We start from the raw sequence: 19973 nt of genomic DNA, 5'->3' as shown, positions 1-19973 counted from the left end.
TCTTCTGCGTCTGTTCCACCCTCAAAGAAAAGGTGAAACACCTCAAAATCTTTTTGTCAGAGATTTGCTTTTGATTTTTTTTTTATGCTTTACCTTTAAAACAACATAGAAAGTGCAGTGAGAAATCCCAGAAAGCAGTTCGTCGCCTGAAGGCAACACGATGCCATGGAACCATAAAAGTCACCCTGTACGCATTAAAAGGATTAACCTATAAGGGGTCCATGGAAACCAGCTAAGCTTCTGCTGGAATCCACCTTCTTACAACTCTACAAGGGTCCCACAAGGATAAAATATTAACTACAAAAAATTGTTTGTTGCAAATCATTACTTAAACCAACCTACACAAAATAACTAAAATCCATAATAACATTTTGAAATTTTATCAGTTATTTTAACCTATTCCATATTTTTATCTTGTAGAAACATTAATGGTGTATTTCACCAGAAAGAGCTTTGCTCTCTTGTTTTCAAAGACCCACTGAAAAAAAAATTAAGTTTTTTTTGTGGCATTTTTATGATAATGAAGGACAAAAGTTGAGAAAATTAGCATTAAAAATTGCATTAATTCAACTCATTGTGAATCAGGAACTCAAGAGGAAAAAAATGCAGTTTGAAAAAGATTGTTGCAAAGAAAATACATCTGGTGGGCCACAAGCTTCCAGCTGATGCATCCACTTGGAGACAAATAGATCAATCCAAGTCTATATTTTTCTTGTCAGAACTGAAATCTGAATTAAAACTGAACGGCCGGATAGCTCTAATATTGCTCGCCATTTTTGTTGCACTGCTAATGTTAGGCTGGGGGTGTAAACAGAGCGTGTAAAGATGAGAAATGAGGGCAGACTTATTTCTAATGAACTACTGCCGGTCTACAGAAACTATGTCCAATAAATGACAGTTTTTTTGGCTTAAAACTGCATCAGAATTAAAAGACCACTTTGAAGATAGCTCAAAAAATTCTCAGAGTTAAGGTTTACGGTGTTTTTTTTATAATTATAATTATTTTACTTGTATTATGAGTCTTACATTCCACAGTGATCGTATGGCTTATGGTAGCCGCTGTGTAAATCAATGACAACCACAGAAAGGTCTTATTTTATTTGTTTATTTTAGCATCATCACAAACAAGGCAGACATCGACTTTACCACCAAAATCTAAAAGACATTAGTGGAAGCTGATAAAACATTGATGAAAAGTGACTTTTATTTTAAAAATGACGCTGATGGAAAAACTGCTAGTGTGCGATTTTGATTTAAACACATCCAGGATCTCGCAGGTACTTGGTATTGACAGCAACAGAGAAAAATCTTTTAAAAAAATTAAAAACCTGGCAAGAGTCTACATCCTCTTCCCAGCCAACAAAACAAATCCAGATGAATCACAGCAGAGAAAGAACAAGATATTTACACTGACAACATTTAGTTTGTCGTAGCTACCTGTGAGAATAAAGCTGTTGATAGGTTGGCACTGATTTACATTTAGAGGCAGCTTTTGAAACCATCAATATGGAACGACGGGATTTCTAAAGCAGGTGAGATATGTTTCATTTTGTTGCCTACACTGTGAATTTTGTTCACTCCAGCATTTCAAAGCACCTTTTTTTATTTCAATAAATCGTCTTTGATGATTGGCACCACGTACAAACAAAAGACTAAGCCACAGTTCCTCACATGATCTCCTTTAAAAAATACGAACAAGTTAATCAAAAGCAAAATCTGTAAACACTTCATTTATACTAAAAAAATAAAAATGAAAGTCCCCTCAACATTAATGTAAACATGATAATGTTGGTCCTTTTGAACGTTGCTCTAGATTACATTTGATCTGATTACATTTCTCTAAGATGATATTAGTAACCCTTTATAGCAATGTACAGAATATAAAAAAGTGACATTATCATCTTTTTTTTTGTTTATTTGTGCAAAATGCTTTAGTAAACTAGAATTTGGCATTAATGAGAAACTTTAAAAACATAAAAGAAATTTTAAAATGAATTTACAGAGCCTCCCTGGGGGGGTTGATTAAAAAAAAAAAAAAGATTTGAGCTCTAAAACACATTTTCTAGTAACACTGTGCAAAATGATGGTTTTTAGGAAGTGCAAGCAGCTCAATCATCATCATCATCATCTCGTTCTGCAGACTAACACTGGGTGAGATTAATGCAAAGATGCTGGATGAGTTCAAACCATTAAGGCATCAGACGACTTCTGAAGGCAGGACGAGTGACCCCCGCGAGAATGGGAGCTGCTGATGATGAAACACAGGCGACATTATTACAAAAATATGATTTGGTATTTAGCCAAACATTTATCATCCGTGTAACTGAGCAGCTTCAAGATACTTTACTTTCCTTACTGGATCCTTCTAAGTTTGCACAGTTCTGCTGTCTGATCACTAGTGAAAGGCCAAGTACAACCACCCAGGGAAGATCCACTCTCTCTTTATGCTCAATAAAGAAGGAGCAAAGTTTAAACATGATTGCAACTAAAACTGGAATGAGCCTTCAAAGTCTAAATGATACAGTCAAAGATCAAGCTTAAGGCAGCAGTTTCTCCCTGGTGGGCGGGGAAAAAAGCTACAGTATTGCAGAAGTGGACGCCTTCTTATATCGAGTGTCGGCTCAGATTCTGACCTTAGTTCATCTTAAAACTGAAACGGAAGGAAGGAAGGTGGAGAATGTGTTACAGGTCGTCATCGCCGATTCCTTCGAAAGCGTAGTTGCCGTGGAAATCGTTGCCGCTGATGTCGTTGGTGGAGTTGGAGGTGCTGATCCCTCGGAGAGACACTGAGTTTAGCTTGGTCTAAACCGGGAAAAAAAAGGATTGTTAATACGACAGATTATCACACACTCACTGGCCACTTTATTATAAGGCACACCTGTCCAACTACTCGTTAATGCTCATTTCTAATCAGCCAATCACATGGCAGCAACTCATTGCACTTAGGCGATTATCTACTGGATAAGGCACCATGCCAAAAAGCTAGAATTAATGGTCTCCACAGTCAACAGATCTCAACCCAATAGATCACCTTTGGGATGTGTCGGCATCACAGGTGATCAGCCGACAAATCTACAGCGACTGCATGATGCTATCATGTCAATATGGACCAAACCGGAGGCAAAAGGATTCTAGCAAGGAGTACCTAATAAAGTGTCCAGCAAATTAAAAAGTTATTTTCTGAAAGTTACCCATGAAAAAAAGAACTTACAGAGAGTTTAACTATTTGTTCTCGGTTTGCATCAGGGGATTCCTGCAAAAACAAAACAGAAATACAATCAAATCTCATGCTAAAATAATTAAAAGTAGTCAAAAAGTAAAAATAAAAGGCTGTAAATGAAAATACATCACTTTTTTTAAATATATTTTGACGCTAAATAAAAGAGAAAGGGAACCCTAGCCAGAACAAAATTCTCCATTAGCCATTAAAAAAATAAAATAATCATCAGGGTCAATAAAATGATCTAAAAATCATTCATTTGCTAACTATTTCAGTGCTGTAGATCCATGTTTTAAAAATGGAGGAATAAACAGTTGTAATGGCATTTCTCACCAGTAGAGGGGGGGATTTCAGCGCTTGCTGGCTGTCGGATCTGTGGACAGACTCATGGTGTCTCTTTTTCAAAACCTGCAGTGACAAAGGACAATTCTGATGCTTATTTGAGGAAATAAAAAATATTGATTAAATGTGTAAATTATTTTCATCTTTTCTGATATAATAAAATGTTAAAACGGAGTTCAAATTGGTCAAAAGTTGAAGCTTTAGTTGATTGTTTACAAACCTTTTTTATGCTGCCGCCAGACTTCTTGACCATTAATTCATCAACCATAGACTGAAGGCATATGCTCATCATGATGGCCTGAAAGCAGAAGCTGAGGGTCAGTGAAATTTGTGGTTTTGCACAAAAAAAAAAAACAATCAAAAAAACAGTATTTTGTTTTGTCCTGTTAACTTTTAGTTACTTCTCAGAGGCCTCTTACCTGCTGACTGGTGATGGTGACCCACTGCAGGCGGTCCTTGCTCATCAGATATTCAAAGGCGAGCTCCAGTTTGACGTCGCATTTCGTCGAGCCGCAGGGATTCGTTGTACCGTTGGTTACTGGGACTTGCTGAGGTACAAAAGCACAAAACAAGAAGTAGATGATAAATCACGAACTTTTCTCGGGTCAGTCACATTTCCTTTTATTCACTTCCTATAGTTAGGATCCATTTCCAACTGGCTGCATCACAAACGTCTTCCTCACCCCAACTACTTCCTCTGAGCCCCCCCTGTATGCCCCCTACTACTCACATAAATATACAAAAGTAGCACTATCAACAATCTGACCTGAATACACATCTACTGTTTACACGTCTTCCTCTGGATGTCATTTGAAGCTGCTTTGAGGGGGGAATTTAGCTGTGCAGCAAAGTAGATTTTTGGAATATCTGGTCGGACAGGAAAGAGCTCATTAAAATGACTTTGACCTCCAAGAGGGAGCTCGCAGAATGAATCGGCCTTGCTGGGCGGCGCTGGAGTGAAACCAGCAGAGTCGCATTTGAAATTTTATGTAGCCCCGCAGCTGTTAGGATCAATCAGAGAATCCATTTACATACATGATGTATCATGAAATGTAATAGTATCGCTTTGGTCATTCGAATAAAACGCCAGGTTTGTGGTTTTATAGGAAATCTAAGCACAGAAACTTTACGGAACATCAAACTTTATACTTGATATCAGTTTGAGGGGATCAAACGTGTGGGTAAAGGTTCAAAAGGTGCTATGTTCTCCTAATGAAAGCGCAGATCTCATTCTCAGATGAAACATTTACAAAAAAACATTATTCAAAATAAGAAAAGAAAAACATTAAAGCCAAAAATCTTTTATTAGTCAGAAAAAAAGATTCTCTAAGGCATCAGAAATCTGTTTTCACTAAGAATTGAATGTGAAACTCCATCTGAATTCCACTCATTAACTGCTCAGATTGAAAAAAAGGGAAGCTTTTGTCTTTCAGTCAGCTTTTTTACTTTAATTTCCATGCTCACATGATAGTGAAAGTCTGAATTTTGGCAACAAAACAGTTCTGCTACCACGAAAAAGCAGAACACCAACCATTTATTTTTGGGCTTCCAGTATCTTAAAGAAAGATCTAAAATAAAGTGTGAATAGGAGTCTAGAACCTCTTCGTGATCTTCACAAACATTCAAAGAATTGGATGTGCTTTAAAAAAAAATTCCAAAGTGAGGGGAAAAAATCTGAGACTTGAACCACAGTGAGTCACCCTTTAAGAAAGGAATGCAATTAAAACAAACGCAGAAAAAGCATTATTCTAGATTAAAACAATCCATTTTCTCAGTGAGGTTATCTACAGCTACTTCAATAAAGATGCCCTCTAACCTTTCCAGTCACATTTTTGCATCATCAACAACAAAAAGTTGTCTCAACAGGCACAGAGGTCATTTTTTGCAGCAAAATGATCCAAACCTTTTTTTTTCCCTCAACTTAGCAAATCAATTGTAAACATGTTTTTGTGCTTTTTTGATCACAATAAAGTCAGTAAACCTTGAGGGTCTCAGGTATTTATTTTGTTCCTAATTCGATTCAGAGTCATTTGATTTTCAGTATCTGCCAACACAGTCCTAATCTGATAGTTTTGTGTAATGTAAAAAAAGAAAAAAGAAACAAATAAACTGATTTAGATTTGTCCCAATTTTTATTTTATTCATCTTCTTTTATCATTTAACATTTAAACTTCTTTAAAAAAGTAAAACTTTCAACTAGAAGAAATCACTATTAACTATCAACTAGTAAGAATAGGTGATAAATAGTAATGTGAGAAATTCTGATGACTGTAGTTTTAGTATCTTCAGAACATTTTTGATCGTTTGTGATTCATCACTCCTTTAAATATTTCTAAAAATTAACACTTTTTTTATTTTTAATTGCAGCATGAATATGAAGATGAGTTTATGAGAGATTATGGATTTTTAAATCACTTTTTCTGAGCATGCACTTTGTAGGCGGACCCTGAGGAGTCGTCTCGCCATTTAATCATCAATAAAAATATTTTTTTTACTGTTGAAATGCTTTTGTAGGTCATCGTTTGCAATAAACCAATGGAGACTCTTGCTGGCTCTTTTAGACGTTTATTAAAAGTGTTGTTGCGCCTGGAACTTCAAATCAAATGCTAACTTTAACTGTTTTTGTGCACTTTCTGCTCAAACTAGAGTCGTATTCTGCATCCATAAAAATGTTGTGATCCGTTCATGATATGCAGACTTCTACTGTAGCATTTAACTGTAATAATAATCTGATCATAAGTCATCAGGAAACAACATTTGACTCCAATCGTGTCTGAAACTACGTGATTGATCCAATCAAACTGATCAGTTCATCCATAAGATTCATTCATGCCTGACGCAGCTAAATCGTCTATTCTTCAAAAATAATACTCAGTGTCAAAATAAAAAGGTTAAAAAAAAATCTAAAAAGAACTTTGCAAAGAATTCATGAAGCCACAGAACTGCAGGACTCCATTCTATTCCTGACACATTTATTTACACATTAACCCACTGAATTAGTGTCCTTGTGACGAGCAGCGTATGCGCACAACTGAAGTAAGGTCAGCGCGTTGAGTGGGAGAAACACTCCAAAGAATACTTCAAGCTTGGCGAGGGATGTGTCGTTTCGCTGGTGTCGCAGTGAAGAGAGGGAATGTTTGGAACCTCGCCAGCTCAGAAGTACAAGTTGCTTCTCTGCCAGCAACAATTTCCCTTGATTATAATGATTATTCCAGCGCTGCAGGATTAAAAGGCGAGCGCCCACGTCCCCGCCCCTCTGCTCTGCTTGTACACACACTTTCCCACTTACAGAAGACGTGACTCGCCAACATCTCATGCGCGTGACCTTGAAGCTCCCCTCCTTCATCTGTTCGTTGGGCAGCTTGACGTGGAAATTGAGCTCGTTGTTGCCGGCGCTGACGATGACTTGGCATCCCTTCTCGGGGAAATCCGTGATGCACGGGTCAAACTTGATGTAGCCGTAGTATTTGAGAGTCTGTGCTAGATGGATGAACTGATTACAAAAGAAAAGACGTTTTTTGAGTGGATAAACCCCTTGTTGGTTCAGTGAGGAGAGCGGCAGACGCTTTACCTCTTTTTTGGAGCCTTTTTCCTGAAGTGACTTGAGCTGCCTTTGTTGGTCCTTGTTGACGAGTATCCAGCCTCGCTCAATGTCAGAAACTGTCTGATGAGGCCAAGAAAAGCGCATAAACATCATTAGCAACAAGGTTCATTATCAGTTCAAAATCAATTTTTTTTTTTTTTTTTTTTTTTTTTTACCTGAGCATAAAGTAAATTTAAGCCAACTCTGTTGTCCATGACGTCATGATCATAGGCCATGTCCCAGTAACTGATGAGACAAGAGAATCAGGAAATAAGCCAAAGCTGTAAAACTGACTCCTGTACAAAAGCCGATTCAAAGAGCACAAAATATGGTTATTCCATCAATCTGTCCATTCTCAAATCCCACTTCATTCCATTAGGGGTTGCTGGAGCCTATCCCAGTTACCAACAGCGGGGCACACCCTGGACAGGTCGCCAGTAAAGTATGGTCATTTTGAAATCAAATTATTTCTCCTTTGCATTAACTCCATAACATGCTGTAAAAGTCACCAAAGTAAATTCAATTCAGTCTAAACTTGATGTGCAGGAGTACGCAGACCACTGAGTACTTTTCTCGTCCAGTTTAAATATTGATGCTTGCTCTTTCAAACCCACAAATACCAAAACTAAAGAATAGAAAACAGTGGCAGGAAATAGACTAGCAAATTAGAGTTGTTGTTTTTGCAGAAAATCTATGAATATTCACCATTTTAGCCTAAAAAAGTTACAAACCACAAATAGAAATATAAAGGATGAAGAATTGATGCATTGGAGAAATTTCAAAGTTAATTAAAAAAAGAAACTAAAAACGAAATGATTCTGAAATAAAATGTTTTAAAAGCAGTGCATTTCTAAAAGTGCATTAGTATGACCAGGATTCAGAACACTCTATGACGTAAATAGTGTCTCGTTTGTTATTCTCGTTATTTCTTTGACTCACTTTAGATAAACCTTTTTGGGTTGCAGTGAGGAATTTTCCCCTAAACCTTTTAGCATTTCTTTCTGCACAAGTTTTCCTTTTTTTTCCGCTTTGACCACATTCCTGCCAGTAATTTCATACACTGGGGGTCTGTTTTTCCTTCCTCTCAACTTGCTAGTTTGACATTCATTCTTCCCGTACTACTCTCCACTATGAAACTAGGTCAGCGAGAGCAAGTCTTTCCTTGAGGGAGGCTGAAAGTAAACATCCTGTGTACCTCTGGAGTCGGTGGGAGGCAGGCTGATGAAAGGACAGATATGTAAGGAAGTAGAAAGACGGTGATGAATGGAGCAGTCACGCTTCAGACAGGAGTGGGAGTTCACCGTGTCCACTGGGGGGGCATTGAGGTTTTCAGGGAAAACTTGGGTTTTTATTTTTGCACTTCTGCTACATGAAAAGCCTAAATAAATACACTTATTCCTAATTATGAGAGCAAAAAGTCTCAAAGGACTAAAGAAACTAAAGACTGGAAATCCCCTACTGCTGTAGAACTCAGTAAAGAAGTTTAAAGGGTCATTTTTAGTCTGTATTTTACTGAAAATATGGCCATTTAATTACAAAAATGCACATGCAGATGTATTTATTTAAAGTTAGTTGAATATAAATTCAGATTTTCTGAATGAGTTTCATTAAAAATGGCATAAAAAGTCCTAAAAATTGCCAACTTCATATCTTGTAAACAAGGATAAATACACATTGCAATAATGAACACCATCCTTTACCTAAAAAAACATGAGTTTTTAGATTTGTATGTAAATAAAGTCAATACAGACAGCACTGTGTTAGGGCAAGGCAGGAAAATGTGAGCTAAAACTCCTGTAATGTCATTTATTTTGCACTTTATTTTACTATTTTAAACTCCAATGTCTACATAAAGCAGGGCGTCAAAACAACTTTTACACATTGAAAGAAAAAACGAATTTGTAGCCCAGATCTGAAGTCAGAAGCTCTCCTTGGTGACAAACAGAACAAGAATAAGCTACAGCTAAGATAAATATAGAATATTAGTGGTGGATAGAAAATAAATCCAGAAAATAGTTCGAACGTGTGAGAAGTCGGTACCTTTTTCGTAGAACTATGTGAAATTCCGAGCTCTGCAAGCTGGTAATGGAAACGTAAGGCAGCTCAAACTCCTGCAGCTTTCGCACAACTGAAAGAAACACATACACAAAAGTGTGAGGCAACTCAAGCTCCAAAGACGGGAATGATGATGGTATCAATGGAGAAAAAAAACAGAAAGACACCATCTGCAGAGTTTGAGGCTTTCTGCTAGAAAAATAAATACAAAGGCTGCAGCTGTCTCACTTCAGTCCTTTCCCAAAGGAAAGAGTTTGCTTCTACTCTATTTGTCTGTAAACAAAAGCAGTTTTGGGATGTTTTTAATCCCTTTACAAGAAAATAACCCGCATACATGGAATGCATAAATAATTAGAGGAGTTTTGAGAAGATATTTTAAACGGATTCACAACAATTTGGTCTTCCCATCCTTAGATCTGTTAAATCGAAGGTCTGGAATCTCTCATACTCAGTGGAATGAAAACTATGCCTGCTATGTTTCCTCAGAGGTCACCTGCTGGAATGTTTTAGTGAATTCGGAATCTTTTTTTCCAAAAAGACAGATTGGTAAGATCTGACATGAAACCTTTTCAGTTGGAGCCGACAAAGTCCAGATGCAAATTCAATTCTTAGCATAAATCTAAATATATTCAGATGAGACTTTGTGTCCTTTCATGCCTGTGTGATGCATGTTTCAACAGACTTGTTAAAAGATAAACAGCTTTTATTAAACACCTCATTTAATTTTACAGTTTCCAACAAAACACAGATTTATGGAGTTTTTGAAACAAATGAGGCTGGAAATATTTCCTGGCATGCTCACTCTTTACCTTTCCTCGCTCTCTGCTGTCGTTACACAAATTTAGAAAGATATTTACAACAAAGTATGCAAGAAATCAGTCAGACGTTTCAGTATATATTTATTTATTGCTTTGGAACTCACATGTCAAACTTCCATCCACTCCTTCGTGGACCAAGAAGAGGCTGAAATATCCCACCAGATCATCCGGGAGGTCCAGCTTTGTAGCAACAGCCTTCAGGGAGACAGAAAGGAGTTTATTTAAAATGTGGAAACCTCAGAGAGAAACAGGGAGATCCACAGCAACTTCTGAGTGACGGTTTGAAAAAGAAGATTTAATGACTGTTAAATTGAGTTTCTGAATAGTCTAGGGAGTTCATTTTTATGTAAAATGAAACAATAATGCTGATTTTACTTGAGCGTTAAATTCGTTTTTTATTTTTATTCTGGTAAAAGTTTATAGAAAACTTAATCCCTCAAAAAAAATCTTCAGTTTTAAAGTTAATTTGTTTTATTTTTTTGATTAATATCTGAAATTTGTGCAAAATTGAAATGACACCAATAGAGATGTGTTTAGTTAATCGTTTGATTACTATCATAAACTTTTATTTTTGTAAATATTTGTTGTAGTTTGTGCTTTTACTTTGAAATTGTTACTTTTTCACTTGCTCGGTTTTGCAAGCGTTGCACAGTTGGTGACAAATAAAACAAATATTGATCCAACTGGTTGGAAGAGAGAAATATATATATATATATATATATATATATATATATATATATATATGTGCATCTCTTTCTGTTAAAATTGAGTTTTAAAATCTGACAAAGTGTTGCAATTATCTAAAGAGAATCCAATGCTCCTTAAAGATTGTTCATTCTCCAACTGAGTTCTGCTTATGTGGAGAGAGGTTAACTGTAGTTAAGATTGTCATTAAAGATTAACAGCTGTTCAACTTTCAGAAAAACCTGTGCACACTAAATCAATAAAGGAGAATATGGAACTTTTTGACAGATCCATATTTTTACATAGCTATAAAACTATTTTAAGTTTTTAGTTGATCTTAGCCCTTGTTTTATTATGTTTTACTGTATTTTACTGTGTTTTTAGTTGTTTTATTACTGATTATTGGTTTTATTTCCCTGTGTCTTCTGATTTTATGTTCTTATGTTAAGCACTTTGTGATCCGTTCTGTGAAAAGTGCTATAGAAATAAAGATTCTTCTTCTTCTTCTTCTTCTTCTAAAGTATATTTTCCATGTTTTTGCTTTTTTTGTAGATTTTCTCCCACTTTGCTGAGTGACTTTTTTTTTTTAAATATCCGTTTTGTTTGAGGCGATGAAAGTCTGCACCAACAAACATGGCTGAATTTGATTTGTGGTACACAGTGATTTAGAGCTCACAGGAGGGCGGAGTCTAAACCCTGAACAGCACAGCTCATATGCCTCCAGTTACAATATTACAAAACACAAACTTTTATTTGAAAGTTGCCCTGCAACTCCATGTTTTAATATTGGATTCTGGATTATTCTGGGAGCAGAAAAAATCTGGGGCTTACTTCAAGAACATCCTCCGTCTGATCCGAGGTCAGGATGTGGACGCTGAGCTTCGGACCGCTGCAGAGGCAGACGTCTAGAGCCGCCTCCTCTGTGGGAATCTGTTGGGTCTCCTGTGAAAAAACAACAGTGTGGGCTTTAATTCAGCGTCACGGATGCCCTGTTTGCATTCCTGCTGCTGGAAAACAAAACCAAACCGCACTTCTGATGAGACGGAGGGACAATCTCGCCTCGGATGACAAGCAAATAAAAGAATAATAAAAGTCTTGTTAGCTATTTAACATCTAACAGCCTTTTATCAAATGTTTAAAATAACTTACTTGATGTAGAATCATATCAGACTTTCAAACAAACTGTTTTTTTTTGTTTTTTATAACTAAAAAAAACAAAACTTATTCTATGTAATTGATTAAAACATTCTGTAAAAGTATAGAGAAAATCCTTTTGTAAAATATCAATTTATTTACCTAATTTTGTTAAATATTCCTGATTTAAGGTTTATTAATGATAAATTATTATTCAAAAAGTCATTGTTTTTTTTGTTTTTTCTTTTTTGGTTAAATCTTCAAACCCTCCAACCTGAAAAGGAGCATTTTGTGTGTCCTAAATAAAAGCATAAAAAAGAAAGAAGAGAATCCTCCCCCATCCCCTTTCTTCTATTGTGTCCAATCAATCCCCCATAAATCCTCAAACTACAATCACTTCCTGTCAGCTTAGTGCGTCTTTCTTTGTGCTAAAGTTCCTCTTAAATGGATAACTGGCAGACAAAAAAGGGGGGAAAATTCCCAACATAAATAAGTTGTGCCCACAAAATAACACGCCTTTGGAAGCGGCGCTGCCATCTTAAAGTGGAAAACTCCTCCTTGTGAGGAGCCACTAATCCTCCCTGCCTTCTCTGTGGGGGGTTCTGTAGGAACAGCGGCTCCTCTAAAGCTGCAGATGAAACGCGTACAGTGGGTGGCAAGTCATCTCCGGCTCTGCACCTCCAGCCTTTGCTGCAGGTCGAGAGACGTGCATAAACTCACAGCGGATGAGAAGCTAGAAAGAAAACTAACAAGCTTTCTGTATGAGCATCTTTTCACCATAAAAGTCCAAATACGGACGAAGATTAAAAGGCAAAGTTTTATCATTTTCCTTTAATCTTCATCTCAAGATTGTGGAGGTTATCGTAACGACGACAGACTGATAACGGCATGATAAAAACAAACCTGCTGTGCTTTCCTTAAGAAGCTGTTGAACAAATCACAGGCTCCAAGCAAAGGATGCTGACGTACTGAAAAAGATAAACAAAACATTAGTTCTCACTGGGAGAAACTGATAACTCAGCATTTAATCCTACTTTTTTATATCTTCTTGGTTTTTTGAGGTCATGGATGCATTTTAAAATCGTTCCTAGTGTTCCTTTAATTCTAATTATGCCATTTTAAGGCTAAAATAAAAGGAGAGTTTCTGCAGAGCGCCAGGAGTTCATTAGAAATTCACCTGAGTAGTGGGCGGGGCAGGAAGCTTAGTCCCGCCCAGTGTATCTTCTATGTCACAAATACATTCTTTTTAAAGTTATTTTTTTCCATCTCTTCCTGAGTCATGCGACAATTGAATAAAAAAATACACAGAAATACCATTTAGGGCTTAATTTCCTTTAAATATCTCCTCGGAAAAAGAACATGTTAAACACCATTTTGTGGGTCTTTAAAGGATTAAAAAAAAACCTAAATCAGCTTTTTTGGGCTGTTGACCTCTATATATAGTGCTTTAAAAGTGCTGTATATTGGTGATTGCTAAATTTTTGACAAATTAAAAAACGTGTTTAATTCTTAAAAAAATAGTCACAAACTGCCTGTGTGCTGCCCCCTACAGGTTGAATCGAGGTATTACACTTTAATTTTGTGATTGGTCGAACCATTGCAGAAGTCCCACATCATGATTAGAGGCGGGACAAAATATCAGTATGGCGAACTATCGTGATATTGCAACTCACAAATGATAACAGGTCTTCTCTTTCCCTAAATCAGTTTCCTAAAATAATACCAAAAAGTCCACCAGGGGGCGCTTTGTGTGAGCATGTAATGTAAGGATGCCGATGCCGTCCTCGTGCGCTCGTCAGCACGGCCGGAAGCAAACAGGTCCAAACTGTGCCTGTATCTTTCTAAAGTAGATGCAGACAGCGTCCGCTGTTTCTAACGTAGCAAAAACATGGATTGTAAGGGCAGCAACAGCAGTAACCTATGAAAACATCACGCTAAAACACATCCAATTCTAGCTGAGAGGTGGGCAGCCTCCAACCGTCCAAGTGGGACGTCCAAGAGCACGACTAAAGTGTTATTTACCAAAGATGAGTACAGGAAATGTTTATTGTTAACAAAGTTTATCTCAATACAATGTAACAAAAAGTAGTTCTGATTAAAACTAACAATTTTGCCATTCTTGTGTTCATAATAATGCAGAACTGCTAAATTCCACGAAGCACATATTTTTTTCCTAAAAAAAAGGCCACATATTAATTTGCGATTAATAGCGAGTTAACTATGGACAATGCAATTAATCGCGATTAAAAATTTCAATCGCCTGACAGCTCTAGTTATTATTGTAAAGTATTTAGAGATCATTTTATTTTTTTTTTGTTGGAAAGGCCCTTAAATTTACATATTGCGTTTTAAATTGTTCTAAAAGAAGGTTTTGAAGAAGATAAAAAGATACATTTGTTTTAGAAATAGTTACATATCATAGAAGGTAATATATCTATTATTGCCATATCGAGATACTATCGGCATCGTGAGTATCGTAAATTGCATCATATTGAGTTACCCTGAGATTCCTAGTCATGATCTGCAGCTCCAGTAATGATAACAGTCCTGATCCCCAGCCTCACCCCATGACTGGATTTTCACATTTCGGCTGTGGGTGGAGTCAGCCTCCAACTTCCCTGTTTGGTCACCCTTTAAGTACACATTTTTTTTGTTTGTGTGTTTATTCAAACAAGTGCAGTTTTGAGGCTAAACTCACTGGATCCAACAAAGTTTTGCAAAATAAAAGACAAACAAGTTTCTTTTTTTTAAGTGGTGTACTTATTGTTGACTTAATAATCCTGCATGACAATTATGTGGCTAAGGAGTCCACCTAACATCGTTTAACCCCCTTGATGAAAACGTTCTGGGCTCAGCACTGAACAGATTGCGTTTGTGGCTCTTGGTTTTTCCAGAACGATGTGAAAAGTCGTGATGTAACCGAGTGAACTGGTGGCCAAGAACACCCTGTGCGTATGCTCCCAGACTATGAGCAAACACACACTCAAACAACGCTCCCTTGTTCTGGCTGTAGCTGCCAGTTCTTGAGAGGATTGAAACAAACACCCTGCCAGTTCCACTTCTTCATCTGTGTGCACAATAAGCTTACCCCGTTTACACAATGTGGACAAAAACAAACAGGATGTTGTTGCATTTGGAGCCTTAAAGAGTAAGCTAAGATGATGCGAAGTGTCATTTCACCAAGACTTTCAAAACATTTCTAACCCACACAGAGTAAAACAAACAGAAAAAAGCCTTTATTTTGAAAAGCCAACGTTACTTGAATTTTTTTTTTTTTCCCTTTTGGACGCCATCTCAAAAACTCACCAGCTTGCATGTATTTCTCAAGCTGTTCCCGCCTCTGTTCGACCTCAGCTGGGGTCAGCGTGAAGATCTTCTTTGGGGGGAAGGCGGGAACCACGTTGCTGCCATATTCCTTCTTTATCTGGAAGGGTAAAAAGTAAAAAAGAAGTGGAGAAACAACAAATAAAAACACAAATCTATAAAAGTAAAAGGCTTTTTACGCTGCAGAATTATTTTACATGAAATAACTGTGATTGCAAAATCTTTTTTTTTCTTTGTCTCTTTTTCTGATGAATCACGGGTTTATTTTAAGCTCTGCAGCAATGACTCTCTGCGAGTTTGGTTTACAGTTCTTGGCTGCATTCATTCCATTTTCTAGTATCTTGAAGCTTACACTGATCAGCTTTCACATTATGCATCCAAATAAATGTTTAGTAAAAAAAAACTGAGATGGCTGGAGGAATGGGGAGCGAATTTAAAAAAAAAAAAATCGGATTTGTGGAAAATGTTCTTCAAATGGCGTCGGCGAGTGAACGCACCACAGGAAGTCCATTTGAGAGAGTCTCCTGCAATCTTTTATCAAGCAGGCGGCAGCGGTCATACTCTGCAAACTTTAGGCTTTTCTGGTTCACACATTACCATAAAGGATTTACTCTTCTAAGAAATGAAGCTGCAGCAAAAAATAAAAAAAATGCTTTCCTCAACACTATTTAGGGCAAATGAATAATGTATAAAGGCACTATTTTACTTGTTAATTTGCAGAAAACAAGCAATTGCTGACTACAGTAAACCTCTAATGAAGGCTCTAAAACAAAGCAGCTCCGACTCTGTTTAAAGATGATCTGATGTATGGACCAGAAGCACACTTTAGACTTGGGTTTCATTTCCCAGGAGGTACAAAAAAATCCCTTCAGTGTCATCCACCCACTCTTCTTTCACAGTTCTACCATCCATACCAGGGGAAAAAAAAGCCAAAGTGGGTTTTTGATTCCAAAAGAAAGGTCCCACTGCCTCGACACAAAAGCAAACGTAAAAAGCATCTGCTGATGGAGCTCTTGTGAAAGTATAGCATGTTCAGTTGGTTGAAGCCTCACCTGTTCGTGTAGGCCGAGGAGTTGACTGTAACGGACCCGGCAATGCAGCACGCCGTTCACATGGATGTTGTAGGCCTGCCGGGAAACCCAGTTTCAAAACGATTAGTGTGTTTTCAAGTGGAGTTGAAACTATTTACTGCATTCTCGAGGGAATCGGAGAGTAAACTTGGAGCCAAAAGTACAGAGATATTGTAAATAAATAAGTGCAAAAACAGAACTTGTTTTTTTAACCGGTCTCTGCTCCCGATTCACAACTATTTGAATAAAGAAATACTCAGAAATGCAATTTTTGAGCCTAATTTTCTTTATATATGCCCTCCATCATGGAATAAAAGGCCAAAAGACCATGTTAAAAAACACATTTTTTACTGAGGATTTTCTAAAGAGACCTTATTTTGAGAAAAATGTACATTTCCTAAATGTTCACAGCAAAAAAAAAAAAAAAGAAAAAAATTCAACTTGTTTTGTTCTTTAAATCTTATAATATTAATCTGAATATCAAGTTATGGGCAAAAGTTAAATAATAAACATTGATAATTCCAGAACATAATTGAAGAACAAAAGTAAGTAAACAGTGACAAATACTTCGCTACAGAAACATGGTTCATCTTTTACGTTATGAGAAGCAGTAAATCAGTCAAATACTGCTCTTCAAAAGAGCAGAGATCACCTGCAGTAGGGCCTTAACTACAGTGGTCCTGAGTGCAAATCACATCAACAAATCACTGAACGCTTCTTCAAACCTCATCATCCAATCAGTCATGTCCAAAGTCCTTAACTTTTCCAAATCTTATTTTATTTTGATTTCTAGAAATTATTGTTGCTTTCCAACCTTTTTCTTTTTTTTTTTAATTTGCTTACTTTTGTGTTGAGTGATTTGAACTTCAGGGCCACCATAGTCAGTTTTCCATTTTTGCAAAAGTTAATGTGTGCAGTCAACAAGGTCAGTCAGCTGTCAAAATAAGGGCTTCCAAGAACCTCTAGGAGTAAACCAAAGACAACGACTGCAAGAGATCAGCAGATCTGCAAACAGATCCCTTACAAACGTTCTCTCTGGTTTGATTTTTTTTTTTTTTTTTTTTTTTTTTTTAGGGAGAAGAAACAAAAAATTCTGAAACTTTAGGACAAAGTGGTGATCTGGAAAATTGGAAAGGTCAACAAGTTCCATTTGAAAATGATCATGAGGCGGTATTCAGGGAAGGAAGGAAGGATGAGTCTGCAGAATGCTTCAAAAAGAAAAACCTAAAAAATATCATCCCGCAGCGTTTTGTGTACTATAAACAGTTCAAATTATATTTTTTTTCCAAGCAAACTCTACCGCAGTTTTGCAATCTGCCTGCAGCTGCAGTCTAAGCCAAAAGAAATCAAATCTGTAGCTTTTAATTCAGGCTCAGAAACACTTTGCCTTGATCATCCATCTAGGAGTTAAATATGATTATTATTTTTCAACTGAGAAGAGAGTCTGAAAAGGAGCCTATTTATTCTGTTTGACAAAGTCAGTTTTGATCTAGAAATGTCAGTCACCTGAAATGTATTTTAAAGGCAGAATAAAACCTTTTTAGGAGGATTCCACAAGTCTACAGCAGTGAAAATACTCGGTTAAACCCCATTTCAGATCCTGTTCCTCATCTAAGGCAAGTGAGTCACCACCTCACACAGTATCACACAAGTCCAGTTGCCTTTTCCACACCCCAAAAAAAGGAAAACCACATGCAAGAGACGGAAAGCCATAAGTTCAATGGAAAACAGGAAGTTCAAAGCAAAATATATGTCAGCGTTGTTGCAGGAGTGTGTTAGAAAAGCTTCTACTAAAGACTGTGCAAACTCGGCAGATTCCGTGGCCAACTGGTTCCAAGGTACACAGACCGTCCTTTAGGATTATTATCAAGCAACGCTCTTTCCCAAAGACTGGTGACGACAAGGTCACAATGACAGTGGCGGCGCTCTCAGCCACTGCAGTGTACGCCTACATGAAACAAAGTCAGGGACTTTGACTGCCAAGTTCAGAAATGTGATGACTCTCAGGTGATTGTTGCATCTGCAGAGCAGTGAGAGCACATAAATGAGCTCACCGCTTGCTTTTTTATCCCTCTCCTTCTTTCCTCTCTGAAGCTCATGATGCCAAGCTGGAAAACAGCTATTCCACAGGTCTGTGACATTTGGAACAGGCAGAGTGATGACTCAGGGGAAGCAGATGCAGCAGCTGTCATTTTAAAGCATCACTTTCTTATTTTTCTTAACTCAACTGATGCAAACCTGCAGAATATTGTGTCTAAATGAAATGTTTAAATTTCTTTGGTGCTTTAATGCATTACTGAAAGAAAAAACCTAAATATCCTTCAAAATAAAGCAGATTAAAATGCTATTTTTGAGCTAAATATTAATATTTACCCTGCAGAGTCCATCAATAAAAATGTTAAAAGGATCCAACAGTCATGACTCCAGTCCTTGGCAAACCTTATGAATGATAATTTCAGCACATTTCAGCAAATAATAATAAGTAGAATCATTTATATTAGGAGGAGAAATTACGAAAAAGCAAATGAATGAAAGCCAATAGATGCAAGAATGTGATCCTGCTGCCCAACATGTGTTATCAATAATTCTGTACTTGCTAAAATACCAGGGAGGGATTTCAACACTTCGAACTCAAATCTTCTTGACTCAAGAGAGCAGACTGTACCACTTTTGTAGCTTTAGTAAAACAAAAAACAAAACAGAACTAGTGTGATGAATGTGCAAAAAAATAATACTTCTGGTTCTAATGTTGGTGGGAGGGAAAAAAAAAAATCACCCAACTTCCTTTTCATTTACAAGCTACTTCATGAAATCAGAGCCCCTTTCAAGTGAACTGTTTCATGTTGATTATAATAAAAATTAGACCAAAAGGATTCTGGTAAACGTAGTTACGGCATGTGTAAACACTGCTTTTGCCTCAAGAGAAGATGTACTCACCACATAGGTAGAACCATTGTCCCCTGAGCGAACTTCCGTCTCGGGAATAGAGAAATGCATTTTAACTCCAAACAAAGCTTGCCTTGAAAGCCTCCAGCAGAGTCTGGGATGAAGAGGTGAGACGCCACAGTTTGAAAGTCCTCAGCTGCGACGACGAGGAGGAGGTGAAGGAGGAGGAGGAGGAGGAAGAGGAGGTGGAGGCTCCGACACAGTTCCTCTGCTGGCTTTTTAGGACTCCCCGCGAAGCCTTGTTCACGCAGGCTTCACTTAAATGTGCGGACAACAGATGTGGTTCGAAACTTGCCCCACGTCCGTGTTAAACTTTTCTCTCTGCTATCCCCGCAGCAGCCATGTTGCATTTACACCTTCACTGCTAGCATCAAAACTATTCCCTTCATCGTATAAGATTCGTAAAAAATATATAATAAATAAAATTAAAACCAAAATAACCTACTGTTAGACGGTGTGTTTTACGTAATTCAGTCCGACAGTAGATGAAGTTTCTGGATCAAAAGGTGCAGCTGGTTCCTGCGGAGCGTCGCATAGCCAATGCTTAACCTTTCAAAAAATTAGTAGCGGGACGTTCCATTCGCTGGTTTTCCTCCTAATTTTCTCACATTTGCTGAAAAAAAATCCCCGTGACTCAACCAAAAAAATAATATGGAAGATGTTGCAGGAATGATAAAAGCGTTACAACAAATCAACCGAGCTGTTATCAGTCAGTGGACTGACTGGCCCGTCAAAAAGCATTGCAACAACCCTGCTGGGCTAAACCATCTCTACATCATCAGTGGGGTGAACGGAAA

The 19973-nt window shown here is 37.3% G+C and overlaps 1 protein-coding gene across 1 annotated transcript; it reads right to left on the bottom strand.

Moving 5' to 3' along the window:
- Positions 1–1083: 1083 nt before the first annotated feature.
- Positions 1084–19906, bottom strand: snx17 (sorting nexin 17). The gene is made up of 15 exons (XM_024291033.2): positions 19168–19906; positions 16213–16287; positions 15143–15260; positions 12740–12804; positions 11534–11644; positions 10123–10213; positions 9186–9273; positions 7322–7391; positions 7134–7226; positions 6852–7055; positions 3982–4110; positions 3783–3860; positions 3554–3628; positions 3212–3253; positions 1084–2802 (listed from the first exon to the last, which is right to left on the bottom strand). The coding sequence occupies exons 1-15, from the start codon at positions 19225–19227 to the stop codon at positions 2683–2685; spliced, it is 1419 nt and encodes a 472-aa protein (XP_024146801.1). The 5' UTR covers positions 19228–19906; the 3' UTR covers positions 1084–2682.
- Between the last annotated feature and the right edge of the window lie 67 nt (positions 19907–19973).

Source organism: Oryzias melastigma, linkage group LG24 (genome assembly GCF_002922805.2).
Source record: "Oryzias melastigma strain HK-1 linkage group LG24, ASM292280v2, whole genome shotgun sequence".
NCBI classification, from domain to species: Eukaryota; Metazoa; Chordata; class Actinopteri; order Beloniformes; family Adrianichthyidae; genus Oryzias; species Oryzias melastigma.
Note: the sequence above shows the minus strand (reverse complement) of the source record. Positions and strands in the feature narration are given on the sequence as shown.